The 14,097-nt window shown below is 45.4% G+C and overlaps 1 protein-coding gene across 4 annotated transcripts in view; it reads left to right on the top strand.

Moving 5' to 3' along the window:
* The window catches only part of NUMA1 (nuclear mitotic apparatus protein 1), a 58,882-nt gene that overhangs the window by 17,076 nt on the left and 27,709 nt on the right, over positions 1-14,097 (top strand). For 3 of the 4 annotated variants that reach the window (XM_012645691.1, XM_012645692.1, XM_012645689.1), the window contains exons 1-2: positions 7,857-8,057; positions 12,716-12,789. In XM_012645691.1, the coding sequence (XP_012501145.1) occupies positions 12,748-12,789 (42 nt within the window). In that variant the 5' untranslated portion in view covers positions 7,857-8,057; positions 12,716-12,747. Of the gene's footprint in view, positions 1-7,856; positions 8,058-12,715; positions 12,790-14,097 lie in introns of those variants that run through there. The other variant, XM_012645690.1, reaches the window with a different exon arrangement.

Raw genomic sequence — 14,097 nt, 5'->3', positions numbered from 1 at the left:
TGAGACTCTGTCTCAAAAAAAAAAAAAAAACACACAGAAGCATATTATTCTCCTGCCCATGACACTTCAGTACCTCCCACTGCTCTTCCGTAAGTTACTCCCAGTTGGTCCCCACTAGTCTTGCCTGTATTATCCCACCTTCCTTTCAGCATGCCCCACCTCCAAGCCCATGTTCTTTGGCCTCTTATTATGGTTACAGATACATTTCTTCCTCCACAGGATTATAAACTTGAGTTTCAAGACTGTGTAATTTGACCAGCCTGGGCAACATAGCGAGACTCCATCTCTACAAAAAATAGAAAAATTAGCCAGGCATGACGGCACCCCCTTGTAGTCCCAGCAACTAGGGAGGCTGAGGCAGGAGGATCGCTTGAGCCCAGGAGTTTGAGGTCACAGTGAGCTATGATCATGCTGCTGCATTCCAGCCTAGGTGACAGAGTGAGACCCTATCTCTTAAACAAATGGATACATAAAGTATAATTAATCTATGAATCTCCAGCATAGTGTGTAGAGGTGTTTGTTTCATGTTTAAGAATATCCCTGATTAAATTTCATTAATTCTAAGTAAAGAATAAAATAACTTATTTATTTTGGAGAATTTGTGTATCGTAAAAAAGAGCTTGATCCCCAAAAGAAGGAAATTTCAGTTATTTGGGAAAATTACTCAGTGCAATTGTGTACTTTACAGTGATGCCAGATATGTGGGATTTATTTTATCAAATGGTGATCAAGTTATTTAGCATCTTTAAAAATGGGGATACCCTTTTCATGAGCTGTGGCAGAAACAATATGAATAATGAATGCTGAAGTTCTTCGTATACGTAAAGGCCTATACTGATTAGAAAGATATAGGATGTTGGTGAGGCGTGGTGGCTCATGCCTATAATTCTAGCACTTTGGGAGGCTGAGGCAGGAGGATTGCATGAGGCCAGGAGTTTGAGATACAGGATGTAGCTGAGGTGTCCTGGAAAAGAACAGTAGATTTGGAAGACTTCACTTTGAGTTCTGGCTCTGCAACCCTGGTGGTTGACCTCGAGGCAGGTATTTTCTTCTTACTGAGCCTTAGGTTCCTAATCTGTAAAATTGGAATAAACATGCTTGCCCCTTAGGGTTCTTTTTGGGGGGGTGGTAGTTAATTGAGATCTGAGATACAGCCTTCCTTAAATTCTTGAAGTCTGTCCAAATGTTAGGGTTTTGTTTCATCATGCACATGTCCGACACATTCCCACTTATTTCACTTATTAGTAACATATTAACAAGCTTCTATTTAGAGGCCCAACAACTATGAATGTTTGTGTTTGTTCATTTCTATGAGTGGTTAAAGGCATTCTGGTGTGGTAGAAAGACAAGTGGACTTGGAACCAGAAAGACATAGGGATCTCAGTGCTGTGTAGGATGGGGAAGATAAAGCAGAACAGAGGGGCAGAGGGAAGAAGGCCAGATATAGAAAGCTACTTTTCTTTAGCCTGTTTAGGAAGATGTAGTTATAAAGTGTACTTTGTGGCTTTTATTTATGAAAAGCTACCGTGTAATGCCTTGGGGTTAACTCCAATCACCTTTCATTGTATGCCATGCTAGTTGGTACTACCAATTTCCAAAGACCTCCTCCTTTCATCAGAAGATTAATGAAGCACTCACATATGCCTCGCTTTGGGAATGGGACCCAGTAGGGTAACAAAGTGCCTGTTTCTAGGAGATTTGCTATTTATGGAAAAGAAAACCCTAACTGGTGATGTTTTGACCAGATTTTTTTTTTTAATTATTCTTAAATTTTTTTTAGAGATAGTGTCTCATTGTCACCCAGTCTGCAGTACAGTGGTGCGATCATAGCTCACTGTAAGTCAAACTCTTGGGCTCAGCTGGGCATGGTGGCCCACGCCTGTAATCCTAGCACTCTGGGAGGCCGAGGTGGGAGGATTGCTTGAGGTCAGGAGTTTGAGACCAGCCTGAGTAAGAGCGAGACCCCAACTCTACCAAAAATAGAAAAAATTAGCGGGGCACTTGAGCCCAGAAGTTTGAGGTTGCGATGAGCTAGGCTGACGTCATGGCACTCAAGCCCGGGCAGCAGAGTGAGATTCTTATCTCCCCCAAAAAAAAAAAACTCCTGGGCTCAAGCGATCCTCCCGCCTCAGCCTCCTGAATAGCTGGAACTACACCACCACGCCTGGCTAATTTTAAAATTTTTTGTAGAGATAGAGTCTCACTATGTTGCTCAGGCTGGTCTTGAACTCCTGGCCTCAAGTGATTTTCCCACCTCAGCCTCCCAAAGTGCTGGGACGACAGGCATGAGCCACCCCACTGGTCCTTCTTTTGACCAGATTCTAAGGAGACTAGTTCTATTGTGAAATTTGTTGGCTATGCGAAATTTGTTGTCATCGTCGTTGTTGTTGTTGAAATTGGTATTCTGCAGAAAGAATTATGGGAATTTTTGGAGATTTAGATCTGATTTAATCCAATCCCCTTCTTTTAATGAGACCTTAGCATGGGTCTCAGTAACTTTTCTCTATGACTTGCCCTAAGCCACCTAGCTAGTAAGTGGCTGATCCAGAACTTACCTCCAAGGGCTTTCAGTACTATGGGTGCTGTCTCCAGGAGTTGCAGATCTTTACAGTAAAACTGTTCCCCCCATTTCAGTTTTTTTTTTGCCTTTCAGTTTTGTGTTTGTGAGCAAACTATGCTAGATATGTTGCCTCTAGGGATAGAGCCATTTTACTCCTCTGTGACAATGAAACAGGGTAAAGAGGTTCTTAGGTGTTTTGTAGAAAGGCCTTCTTAAGGGAGAACTGAGTGGGCCTCTTGGAGGTTATAATGAATCCTCTCTGGGTTTTGATCTGCCCTCTGCTTTTGTCCCCAGGAAGCCTCAGGCTTACCAACACTACCTCATTAATCAGCCAGTAACCTCTGGAGAGAGAGTGAGGCCGTGGTGGTAACAGCGCTGGTCTTTCCTCTCAGGCTGCCCTTTCTCACTCTTGAGATATCCCCAACATCCCTGTTAGTAGAAGACTTCTTTGGTGCTTGCTGCTTCAGAGAAGTTTTGGTCCTTTAATGTTTGTAAAGCTCTTGCACCCTGAGAAAAAATTCTTTAGCAATTACTTTTTAAATGAGAGCTGTTAGATTGTTTTGATTAAAAAGTTGATTTTTATGAGGAGGTAGAAGTACAAGGCTTCTTTGAGCCACTGAGAAGGTGCTAGCTTTTATTCATTTATTCAGTGATTGTCTATTTAAGAGCAGTAGAGAATAATGTAGATGACGACTCACTATTTATATGACTAAGTCATGTAAGTGAGTCTCTTAATTCTTGAGCCCCAGATTTCCTCATCTTTAAAAGCACCCGGTGCAATGCCTTTGAGTCTTTTCTCTGCCGCTTTATGTCCTTGCATAATAAATACCTAAAGACTATCATTATTGTTGTTGCTGTTACTGTTGTAATTAATAGCTAGCATTTAGTGAACATTTAGTATGTACCAGGCACTATGCTAAACACATTCCAGGCTTTATTTTGTTTAATCTTCACAATAATCCAATGAGGTAGATACTGTGGTTATCCCTATTTTACAGAAAAGGAAATTGAGTATTAGAAAGATTTAAATAACTTGCCCAAGGTCACATAGCTAGTAAATGTTGGAGCCAAAATTTGAGCCCACGTGGGTCTTATCCCAGAGCCTGTCCTCTGCAGTCCTCTCATCTAATTATCAGGACAGTCTATAACTTTATAGGCCTGCCTGGCAGGGTGGAGGGTTTGGGTAAAGGCATAAATGACTCCAGACATTAAAGCCAGGCCAGGTCATAAAGGGCCTTGAACGCCAGGCTAATTATTTATGTTACAATCATCCCATTTCTGGGCAGTCTCAGAGGACTTGCTCTCTCTCAGTCTTTTTTTGTTTAAACTTTAAAAAATGATAATACACAATAAAAACTACAGTGTAACATTTTTAAACAAGAATAAAAAAATGAACACCCATATACCTACCACCCAGCTCAGGAGACAGAACATTACTAGACCCTTTGAAATGCCCTTTGTGCTCCTAACCTGTTACTCACTACCTACTTCCAACCTCTATCTGAACTCTGTCCTGAATTTCTTTAGTCATTTCTTACTTTTCTTTTTTACTTACTTTTTCTAAAATGATTTTGCCACTCCTTTTCTAGTCTTTTGGGGACAATGAGCAGAGGCTTGCAGAATCAGGCAAGAGCCATGTGGCCTGCCTGCTGCCTCTCTGGGCTGTGACAAGGGCTGGGGAAGTTCGATGCTGCCACAGGATGGGGGAAGCAGAGGGAAAGACTGGAGAAAGTGGCCAGACTCCCTGGGCTGTCGTGAAGAGCTGGCCCAGACACTTGGCAACTTCACAGAGAGGTTCCAGGGGAGAGTTCAGCCCCTGAAAGGCTGCACAGCTGGAAGCTAGCTTGAGTTAGAGCAAGGGGAGAGTCTGGGGAGATTTCTCTTACTCTTTTGAGACACAGTATCAATTCTGTCAGGGGCTAGGAAGCTTTAGGGCTGACACATGCCATATATGTCCAGGGCCATTTTAGCAGGCCTGCCTCCTATTTTTCACCTTATACATTTTCTGGAGTGTTGATTGTGCCAGTCTTTAAAATATGTTTGCCATTTTGCTTTTCTATAAAAGTTTTGGTATTTGCTTTGCCTTTGCTTGTTTTTTTTTTTTGTTTTTTTTTTTTGTGGTGCTCCTTTGAATAAGAACTTCCCTTTCTACTATTAATAATAATGATTGCTAATAAGACTTGAAATGATACTGTGGGAATAGGCTATAGGGCCTGGGAGAAGCAGCAGGTGATGGGGAGTCTCTGCAGCAATGGGCCTTTGTCTGACCCCCGCCCATACCTCATCCCCACCACTCACCACAATCATTCTCTGTGGCCAGAAGGTTGAATTTGGAAACCTGCCATCCAGATGTAGTTCATAGCCCTAGTGAGCTAGGTACTATGGGGGAATCACAGAGAAAGAGAGGTGGAACCGGGTATGCCCTTGAGAAATTTATATCCTAGATGTGAAGACAGGACTTTCATGCATATGCGCATAAGGCAGTACAAGTGCCAAATGCAAGATGTGGGTACATTTTTCTGATCACCAATGTAACACATGGTTATTAAAAATATGGCCAGGTGTGGTGGCTCACACCTGTAATCCCAGTGCTTTGGAAGGCTGCGGCAGGAGGATCACTTGAGGCCAGGAGTTTGAGACCTACCTGGGTAACATAGTGAGATCCTGTCTCTAAAAAAAAATTTTAAAAATTAACTGGGTATGGTGTTATGTGCCTGTAGTCCTCAGGAGGCTGAGGCAGGAGGATCGCTTGAGCCCAGGAGTTCAAGGTTGCAGTGAGCTATGATTGTGCCACTGCACTCCAGCCTGAGCAACAGAGCAAGACCCTGTCTCTATAAATGAATGAATAGATGAATGAATGCAAACATAGAAAGTTTCCAAGTGAATGTTCCTCACAATCTCTTTCCCCAAGATAACCACTGTTAACTGTTAAATATTTGAGGAGTCAGGTTTTGAGCTGGACCCTAAAGTAAAATCCAGAGAGGCAGACTGATGGGAAGAAAGCAGGCTGACTGGGGATTCAGGCTCCTGCTTCAGGAGGAGCACCCTCTCTAGCTTCCCCAACAAATGGTGAGCCAGCTTCTGCTTGGACGCCTTGGTGATAAGGGACCAAACTGCTAAATAGTAACTAACCTTTGTGAAGCACCCACCTTGTGCCTTACCTGCTAGCCAGTGTGTTGGGCACCTTATAGATGTTATTGAATTAACCCTCATCACCTTATAGTGGAGGTGTCTTTATCCTTATTTTACAAATAGGGATACTAAGGCTCAGAGGTTTCTTGCCAGGGTCACATAGTTAGCAGCGCGTGGTAGAAAGTTCTGCTCTTTACTAGCTGTGTGATCTTGGGCAACTTATTTTATCTCTGAGGCTTAATTTTCTTATGCCTAAAGTTGAGTTAATAATAGTACCTACTTCATTAAGGGATGATTTAAGATTAACAAGTTAGTACACATTAGGTCCATAGAACTGTGTCTGGCACATAGTATGTACTAGTAAGCATCAGCTACTACATATTCGCATATACCCTGTTTTCTCTCTTGCTCTGACATCCTCATCATCTCTTCAGTTTCGTTCTGTATGTCATCTCTCACACTCTCTCCCCTGTACAGTACCTCTCTTCTTTTTAGTCCTTTATCCTGTCTGTATAGTGTCTCTCTTCTTTCCATTCTCCTACCTTAGCCTCTTTCGTGTCCTGATTACCATCTCCTGTCTATTGTGGTAGCCTCCTGACTCACCTCCCTGCTGCTAGTCTCATTCATTTATATATCAGAAGAAACCTGGAGCACAGTTCTCATCATACTAGAAACCTTTGATTCTTCAAAGTTCAAAATTCTCCAACTCCCTGACCCCACTTCACCCGCCAAGCCCTTTCTCCCACTCCTTCCACACTTCCTCTCAGCTTCCCCTTCCTCCCCACTCCTCTCCATTTCCACCAGGATTGTACCTGTGTGTTTCAAGATCCAAATCAAAATGGTACTTCATCTTCTTAATTCTTCCCTACTTTTAATCGTTTAGAATTTTTCTTTACATCTTCTGTGGAAGTTAGCATATGCCATCTTGAAATGTAATTTTTGGGTCATATTTTTTATCTCTTGTGGAATTATAACCTACTTCAGTACAGATGCTGGATTTAATTCATTTTTATATATTCCCTACAGTGCCGTATAGCAGTGCCTTGCACATAGTAGGTGCTCAATAAATGTGGTGTAAGATGAGGGGGTTCTTGTTAACTCTGGTGGGTTTCCCTTACAGCCTTGGTGAGGGTCACTGTTCAGTGGGTGGAAACGCTGTGGTTTTGTCTTCTAAGAGTCAGACATCTTTTCTTTGCTGCCATGTAGGAGAGGCAGCGCCTACAGGTCCCAGTGCCTGCATCTAGTCTGGTAAGGGCTCCAGCCAGTGCCTGCCGTACTTGGTCTGTGCCTTGGCCCCTCGGCCCCTCCCCACAGATGCTCAGCGGAACAGGGGATTAGGTTCTGGCAGCACAGCTGGGATTTTGGCGGCCATTCCACAGTCAACAATAGCACGCAGCCACCCGGACAGGACAGCGCTGGCCTGCACTCCAGGGCCAGAATCTGCCTGGGTTTCTTGTTTGGGTGGCCGAGGGGGAGGAGCGGGCAGAGCGCAGCATCCTGGCCTTGCCACACAGAAGGTACGGGCTGGAGAGATTCCCCCGGGGAATGGGCTTGGGGGGTGGCCATGTCCCAGGGCAGGCAGCTAGCCCATGGAAGGAGGCAGGCGCTTTGTGTGCAAGAGCGGCATGCGTGTGCATAAAGACACAGCCCGCCTTGGAGCCGGCAGGAAGCTGCCCCGGTTAAAAGGGCCTGCATTTTGCTTGCTATTCAAAGCCTCTGTTCCCAGGTCTTCCTCCCTGCCCTGCTCCACGACAGAAAGGGGCTGATCTAATCATTGGGACAGCCCTTGGCCTACCCTTCTGTTGCTGGCCAGAGAGATGGACAGGCTGTCACTACAGCCTTAAGCCCTGGGCGGAAAAGAGAGCGGAGGGGGAGTGTCTGTGTGATCTCAGGTTTGTCAGGCTGGCCAGTACGAGATGTGTTTTTGTGTGTTTATGCCACAGTTTGGCTTGGCTCTTGCTGCTGTTGCAGTTCAGTAATTTTGCCCGCCTGCTTGTGCTGCCCCCGGCCCCCGCCCCACGCGTCCTGTTCTCTTGTTTGTGGACCAAGCCTCCAGCCTTCCCCCTTCTCTCCAGCGTGCCCCCTCCCCTGGGCCCAACCCCCGCTGAGAGTTCCCTGCTTTGCTGTCGCTCCCAGATCACGGAAGCTTGCTGTGCCTTTAAAGAAAGCAGACTCCTGGCTGTGACGCACTTCTGGCTGTCAGCCAGGAAGATCGCTCCTGCCAGGCTGACTGAGAAGAAAACCAACAACTTTTCTTTTGTGTGTGGGGTTACTTTCCACTGGCCCCCCCTTCCTCCTCTCCTTTCAAGATTTAAATGCTAATGGCGGATTAAAACCTGTAGATACGTTTGGCTTTAGGAGTCTGGTAAGGCCCCCCTGCACTGGGACTTTTTTCTCCCTCACTCTTTCTCTGGGTTTTTGTTCAAACATGGACGAGAGGGTGGGGTGGATTCTCCCCCCTCACCTCCCTTTCCTGCGCCATCCTTAAAGGGGAGGGAGAGAAGAGGGAGAGCAAGTAAACATACTCAGAAGCAGGCGCTGGGGGCAGAGCTTGCCAACATCCGGGAGTTGGCGCCTTGCAGAGCAAAGGGTTGCTTTCTTTCCCTCTTGCGTAGATGTCAGCGTGTTTTTGTTCAGGGGGGAAAGTGTGTGCGCCTGCATGTTGAGCTGTAGAGACAGCTCAGGGGAGGGCCTCTCCATTCCTGCCTGAGGCCCTGGGTGTGTTCGCGGTGGTGGGCAGTGAAAACAAGTTCATTTGTCAGCTGGTAGGGACCAGGGTGTGTGAATATAGTGGTGGGGACCCGGGGGCGTGTGTGTGAGTGCACGCGTGCACTGTGTGGCTGCAGGCCTCAGGTCTGGTTCCTGATGGCAGCCCTTTTGCCCGCATCCTTCTGATATGGACCCTCCAGAGCATGGGGGGGAAGGGACAGAAACCAGGGAATCTTGGTTTCCTCTGCAGTCCTTCCCTTGCTCCTCTCCAGGGCCTTGGGGCTCTAGGCCAAACTCTAGGCTACAAAGAGGGGATGGTCTGTGTGAAGAGTGGGGGCCTCAGCCGAAAGCTAGTCCTTTTAGAGGGACCAGGGAATACATCGGGTTTGCCCCTGACCTCAGGAGCGCAGAGAAACTCTTGGACTTAGACCACACAGTCTACTCAGGGCTCCCCAGAAGTTGAAAAAGATTGTGTTTTTTCCCCCCATGGCTTCTCTTGGAGCCGCTGGTCCTTTGGCCATTTACATTCTCGGAGCCAGAGGGTGAACCAGCAAGATATTTCCCATTCTGTTTTTATAGCAAACTAGCCCATGGTAAGATGGCTTGGCCTGTGCTGGGCCCCTCTGGGGTAACCTGCCAGGTGAGGTCTGGGTGCTTGCTTACCTGTGCCTCCTAACCTCTCCCTCCCAGAGTTAGAGGAGCAGCAGCCCCATGGTCAGGGTTTTCACTCTTTGGATGTGGATGCCTCTCAGATGGGGGCACAATCTCTTTTAGAAAGGGGCAGAGAGCATGAAATTCTTCTGGCTACCAGCAGGCAGGGTCTCAAGGCCAGTGGTGGTAAATTTTGCAATTGGGGCTGGATGTACAGATGGGCAGCCATTTTCTTTGTGAGCTGTAAGTCTGTGGGCCTTTGAAACTATTGGGTAGAGAGGGGGTGGGGTTCGGGGAAGGACCCTTTGAGGTGGGAGCTTGTGTGGGCTTTGGACCCTGAAATTCTTGGGTGGGAGTTAGCACTAAGAGAATGAGGGTTCAGTGGAGGCAAGGGCCCATGAGCTGAGAGATCAGTACAGTTTAGCAGCTGTCTGGGACCAAAGGTCACTGTAGTGTTGTCTTGAGATAGGGCTGGTGTTCAGGCGGGCAATAACTGTCTAAGAGGCAGTCTCCAAGGAGCTGGCACTCAGGCCAGGGGCAGGGTAAGGGGAGCAGTGCTGCTGCAACTCAGACCCCCTGGCCTTTGGCCTATCACTTTGCTGCTAAAACTGAAGTTTTTTCAGAACAGACCCCAGAGCTCAGCAACCTGACCCTCTGGTTTGGTCCTTGTGTCTGAGCAGGTGGTTTACATTAGCTTCAGCCCTGGTAGGGAACCATGGTGAGGCTTTAACTCTTTACGATCTGGAGAGGATGCAGGCCAGGTGGCTGTGTTTCTCTTTTGAGTGTCACTTTCCTTGTCCCAATATATCTTTTCTGGGAACATAGAGGGGTTATGGTGCATGTGGGAATTGGTCCTGATGTGGGGGAGCTTCATTATGTCCCTTTGGGAAATGCAAAGAGGATGCAGGGCCTTAAGTGTTATAAGGCGGCTGTTTCTGAGTCTTGGTTCCTTCTTGAGACCGAGAGAAAGAAAGGGTGCCTTACCAGCTCTTTGAAGTGTCTCTTTTGGATTCTGGAGCATTTCTTCCTCAAAGAACCAGGTAGGTGGGAACTCTGAAGGTGCCCTCAGAGGGCCTGGCCTGAATTCTGGGGTTTTGTTTCTTTGTTTGTTGACTAGGGATTATGGGGGTGCCTGATCAAGTTGGGGTGGATCTCAGCAGATCCTTCTGTGAAATGGTTCCAGGCTACAATCGCAGGGATCTGTTTTTCCATCAGCATCACTCGGTCTTCTGTGGGTGGGGCCTGCCTCAGATTTCAGGGGGAGGGTGGGGAGGATGGTGCTCTGGCCGGGAGCCCTTGAGTTCCAAGCCAAAGCCTGCTTAAAGCTATAATCCCAATGCCGAGGACTGGATATGCCACTGGCCTCCATCATTCATCACTCAGAGAAGAGTGAATGTCTGGGCTGTCCTAAAGCCTCTCACCCTGATGTCCTGTCTCTGAGAAAGTGCCCCTTTTGTGGGCTTTGAGCTAACAAGGTCCTTCAGGAGTTCTTAGTGTTGAGTATTGAATTCCTCCTATTTCTGTGCCTCGAGAGCACAGAAAAGGGCATTTGGCCTTGACACTGGTTTTCTTGAGTGGCGGAACTAGTTTTAGTCAGGCTCTCCTGGGAGGACCTGAGGGTTGTATGTTTTGCCTCTGAGATAAAGAGAAGAGTTTGGTTAAACCTCAGGACATTTTTAGTAGCACAGCTGTGAATCTTTCAGAGGGGGCAAGATGTACCTCCGATTGCAAATAAAGTGTGGAGGCTCATCAAAAGGACTGCAAGTCTATAGGCAGAAGTGGCGATGAGGGGGAGGTGATCTGGGCCTCATTTCTCTTGTTATTGAATAGCTTAGAGACTCTTTTTTAAGAAGCTCCAAATGAGTATTTGGCTACTGCCGCCTTCATCACAAGGGCCAAGCGTGGTCCCTCCAGCCTTAGGTTGACCTGCCACCAGAAAAGTCTTGTTGCAGTGCAGTAGTTGAGGCCATCTGCCTTCATCCTTACCTGGCCCCAGGAGTAGACAGTTAGCACCCATGGATAGGCCATACTTGGTGAAGGTCAACCAAGACTGAGGAACACATAGGCCCCTTAGCTTCTCCGCCCTCCTGAGAGCGCCCTTAACTATTTCATTTGCTCTTGCCAAAGCCCAGGTGCATTGGTTCATTTATAAGACTGTGATGTTGGTATAACAGGTGGAATCATGTTGGGTTTTGCAGGGTCAGGAAGCACTTAATTATAATTAACATTTAGTTGTATTTGGCATTTAATTATTTTCTTCTGTTAGTGCTTCATGTATTTTTAATTTTACTCCTCACCCTGCTGTAAGCCCTTCAAAGGTAGGGACCATGTCATTGTCTCCCATTTCCCATGTAGCTTCCAGCATAGAATGAGCACATATAGGAACTAAGAAAATAAATGCCTTTTGGTTGGTTGATAAATGCCTTTGGTTGGTTGGTTGGTTGAGTACACTTGGATAAGAAGGACCTAGAGTTGATGGGGAATGAATTATCAGATTTGTGTATCTCTTTCTCCTACTAGACAATGAGCACCTTATGGGCAAAATTGGTGTTTTTCTTTATCTCCAACACCTTGCATATAGAAGATGCTTAGCAAATGTTGGTTCCACAGAACCCACACCTTGGAGAAGCTAATATGTGGCGACATTTATAGGTGATGTGGCTCTTAACTATTCTTATCCTTCTTCTAGAGGAGTGACAAACTGAGCATCTGGGGCAGGAGATGGGAGTGGGGCTGATATGCCCATGGAGATTTGTGGGAATTGTAGGGGCTGCTAGGAGGTGTTGGCAAATATTTGGGCATCAGGTCTGTGGTCTCTTGGGTAGGTTGGCAGGCAGATGGGAGATTCCCAATGGGAAAAGAAACTGGGGTAAGAATACCAGGACAAGTGCCTAATTTTCATTAAATGTTTCATGAGATCTCCTCCAGAATTCAACTTGGCCTCATCCAGAGACCCAGGTTTAAATATGTCCAATTCCCTATTTGAACCGTGTCTGTCTTTGATACTTCTATGGAGAATATAAACATCCAGAATTTGGAGAACCCAAGAACTTGGCTATTTTTAGTTAGGTAGAATTTGGGTACCTGTAGATAGAGCCAGAAATCAACCTTTCTACTTAAGAATGGTGATTATTTATTGAATACCCACCATGTCACAGGCACCGTGCTATTTGCTTTATCTTTAAGCATGACAATAACCAAGAGAGGTATATGCAAATCCCATTTCGTGGATGAATAGACTAAAAGAAGTTATGATACTTGTCCAAGATCACATGACCATGGTCACATGACATCAGTATTCAGACCCAGTCTAACTGAAAAACTCTGTCTGTTCCGTGTTTAAGGGCATCATGTCCCAAAGAGTAGGCTTGAAGGCCAGCTTTGAATGTTGTTTTCTGTGGAACTGAAAGATTGTGTGGGAGCTGGTGGACATTGCACTAAATGCAAAATTCTTTACTGTCAGCTCTGACATGATGAGCTTTATAGTAATTTTCGTGTGTACTCTGATCTCTCTCAAAATTCCCATCATGCCTTGGTGGATTAAGTGCTAAGTGAAGAGTGATTTAAGTGTTCAGAGCTAGTAAATGGAACCATTTCTCCTCTCCTTCTTGATCATGGATATCTGTTATGATTAACTGCTCTTCTTCCTCCCTTGGGTTCCAGGTGCATTGGAGTGACTGTCTGGTATCACCAAGATGACACTCCATGCCACCCGGGCGGCTGCACTCCTCTCTTGGGTGAGTAGTCTTCCTCTCTCTTGTCTGCTGTACTTCTCTATGAAGCTTGAGAGATTAGGAGAGGAGTTTTCTAGGAGCCAGGGCTCTATAAAGTCTTCTCATCTCCAGGCTAAGTAAATAAAGTTTTCCTTTGGACAGCATGGAAATCCATGTTCATCTTTTCCCTGTGCATTTTCTGACCGAAAGGGTTGATGCTGAACTTTAGTGACTGGCATATGCAGGGACTGTGGTCTGCAAAGGCCTTTAATCTCAGGGCAAGGCTCCCCGTGCTCTCTTTACCGTGTTTCTGTGTGTTGTCATTGTCTTCCTGTTGCCTTCCCCCAAATCCTTCTGCTAGGTCCTTTATATATTTTCTGCCGGAGACAATGGCAAATGAAAAAAATAATAATGAGCATTGGATATTTAAAGTTAGAGAAACAGAGGAGGCCATGGAGTGTGGTGGTGATGAGCATGGGCTTTGGGCTCAGACAGCCCAGCATAGAGTCACAGTGCTGGCCCCTGTGTGACCCAGGGTAAGTTAGCCTCCTGGCATCTTCTTTTTTAAATGGGGGTAACTTTAAGTTAAAATACCTCATGTGGTTATTACAAGGATAATGAGATCATGTGTGTTAACATTCAGTGTGCACATGTGCCCACGTATACCCATACAACCATTTAGCATAGTATCTCAATAAATAATAGTTCTTGATATTTAAAATACTTCCTTGGCATGCTAGTTGGCACAGGGTATTTTAGTATTCACCTCGAGTACTGATTAATCAGGGCCAGTTGAAGAGCCAACTTTTGTTTTCAATTAGAGAATATTTTAAATAAAATGAATTTTTAATTTCCAAGTAAGGTGGATTTAATGAAGAAAGGTTGTCTTTAATCATAATCAAATCTCTAGTCAGGACATACATGTTAAATGTACAAAATGTGCATTCTTAGTCTTCAGTTTCTGAAATGGATGCAATTTTCAGCTTTGCATAGCTTAAAATGGGTATTTTTTTATATTTTATATTTATATTACATTTCAGTGTGTTATATCTATATTAGAAACATTATCTCTTCTTCCTCCTTCCCTCTCCCACTCCTGGCGAAAAAAGGCTGGTTGGGTTACGAGGGAACATGAGCTATGTCTCTAGTTCAATGGGGATAACTATGAATATTGGGGGCTCTTACACCACATTGTTTTACATCGATTGGTTTATCTATTTTTTTATTTAGGTTCTAGGCTTGTTTTTACAGTGACTACCACTGTTACAGAGGATGGACACAAGACTAGTTTTAACAGGAGATACTTGTATACTTTTTTTTTTTTTTTTTTTT

This window comes from Propithecus coquereli, unplaced genomic scaffold, assembly GCF_000956105.1.
Source record: "Propithecus coquereli isolate 6110/MARCELLA unplaced genomic scaffold, Pcoq_1.0 Scaffold235, whole genome shotgun sequence".
NCBI lineage: Eukaryota > Metazoa > Chordata > Mammalia > Primates > Indriidae > Propithecus > Propithecus coquereli.
This window is presented reverse-complemented; position numbering and strand designations above follow the sequence as displayed.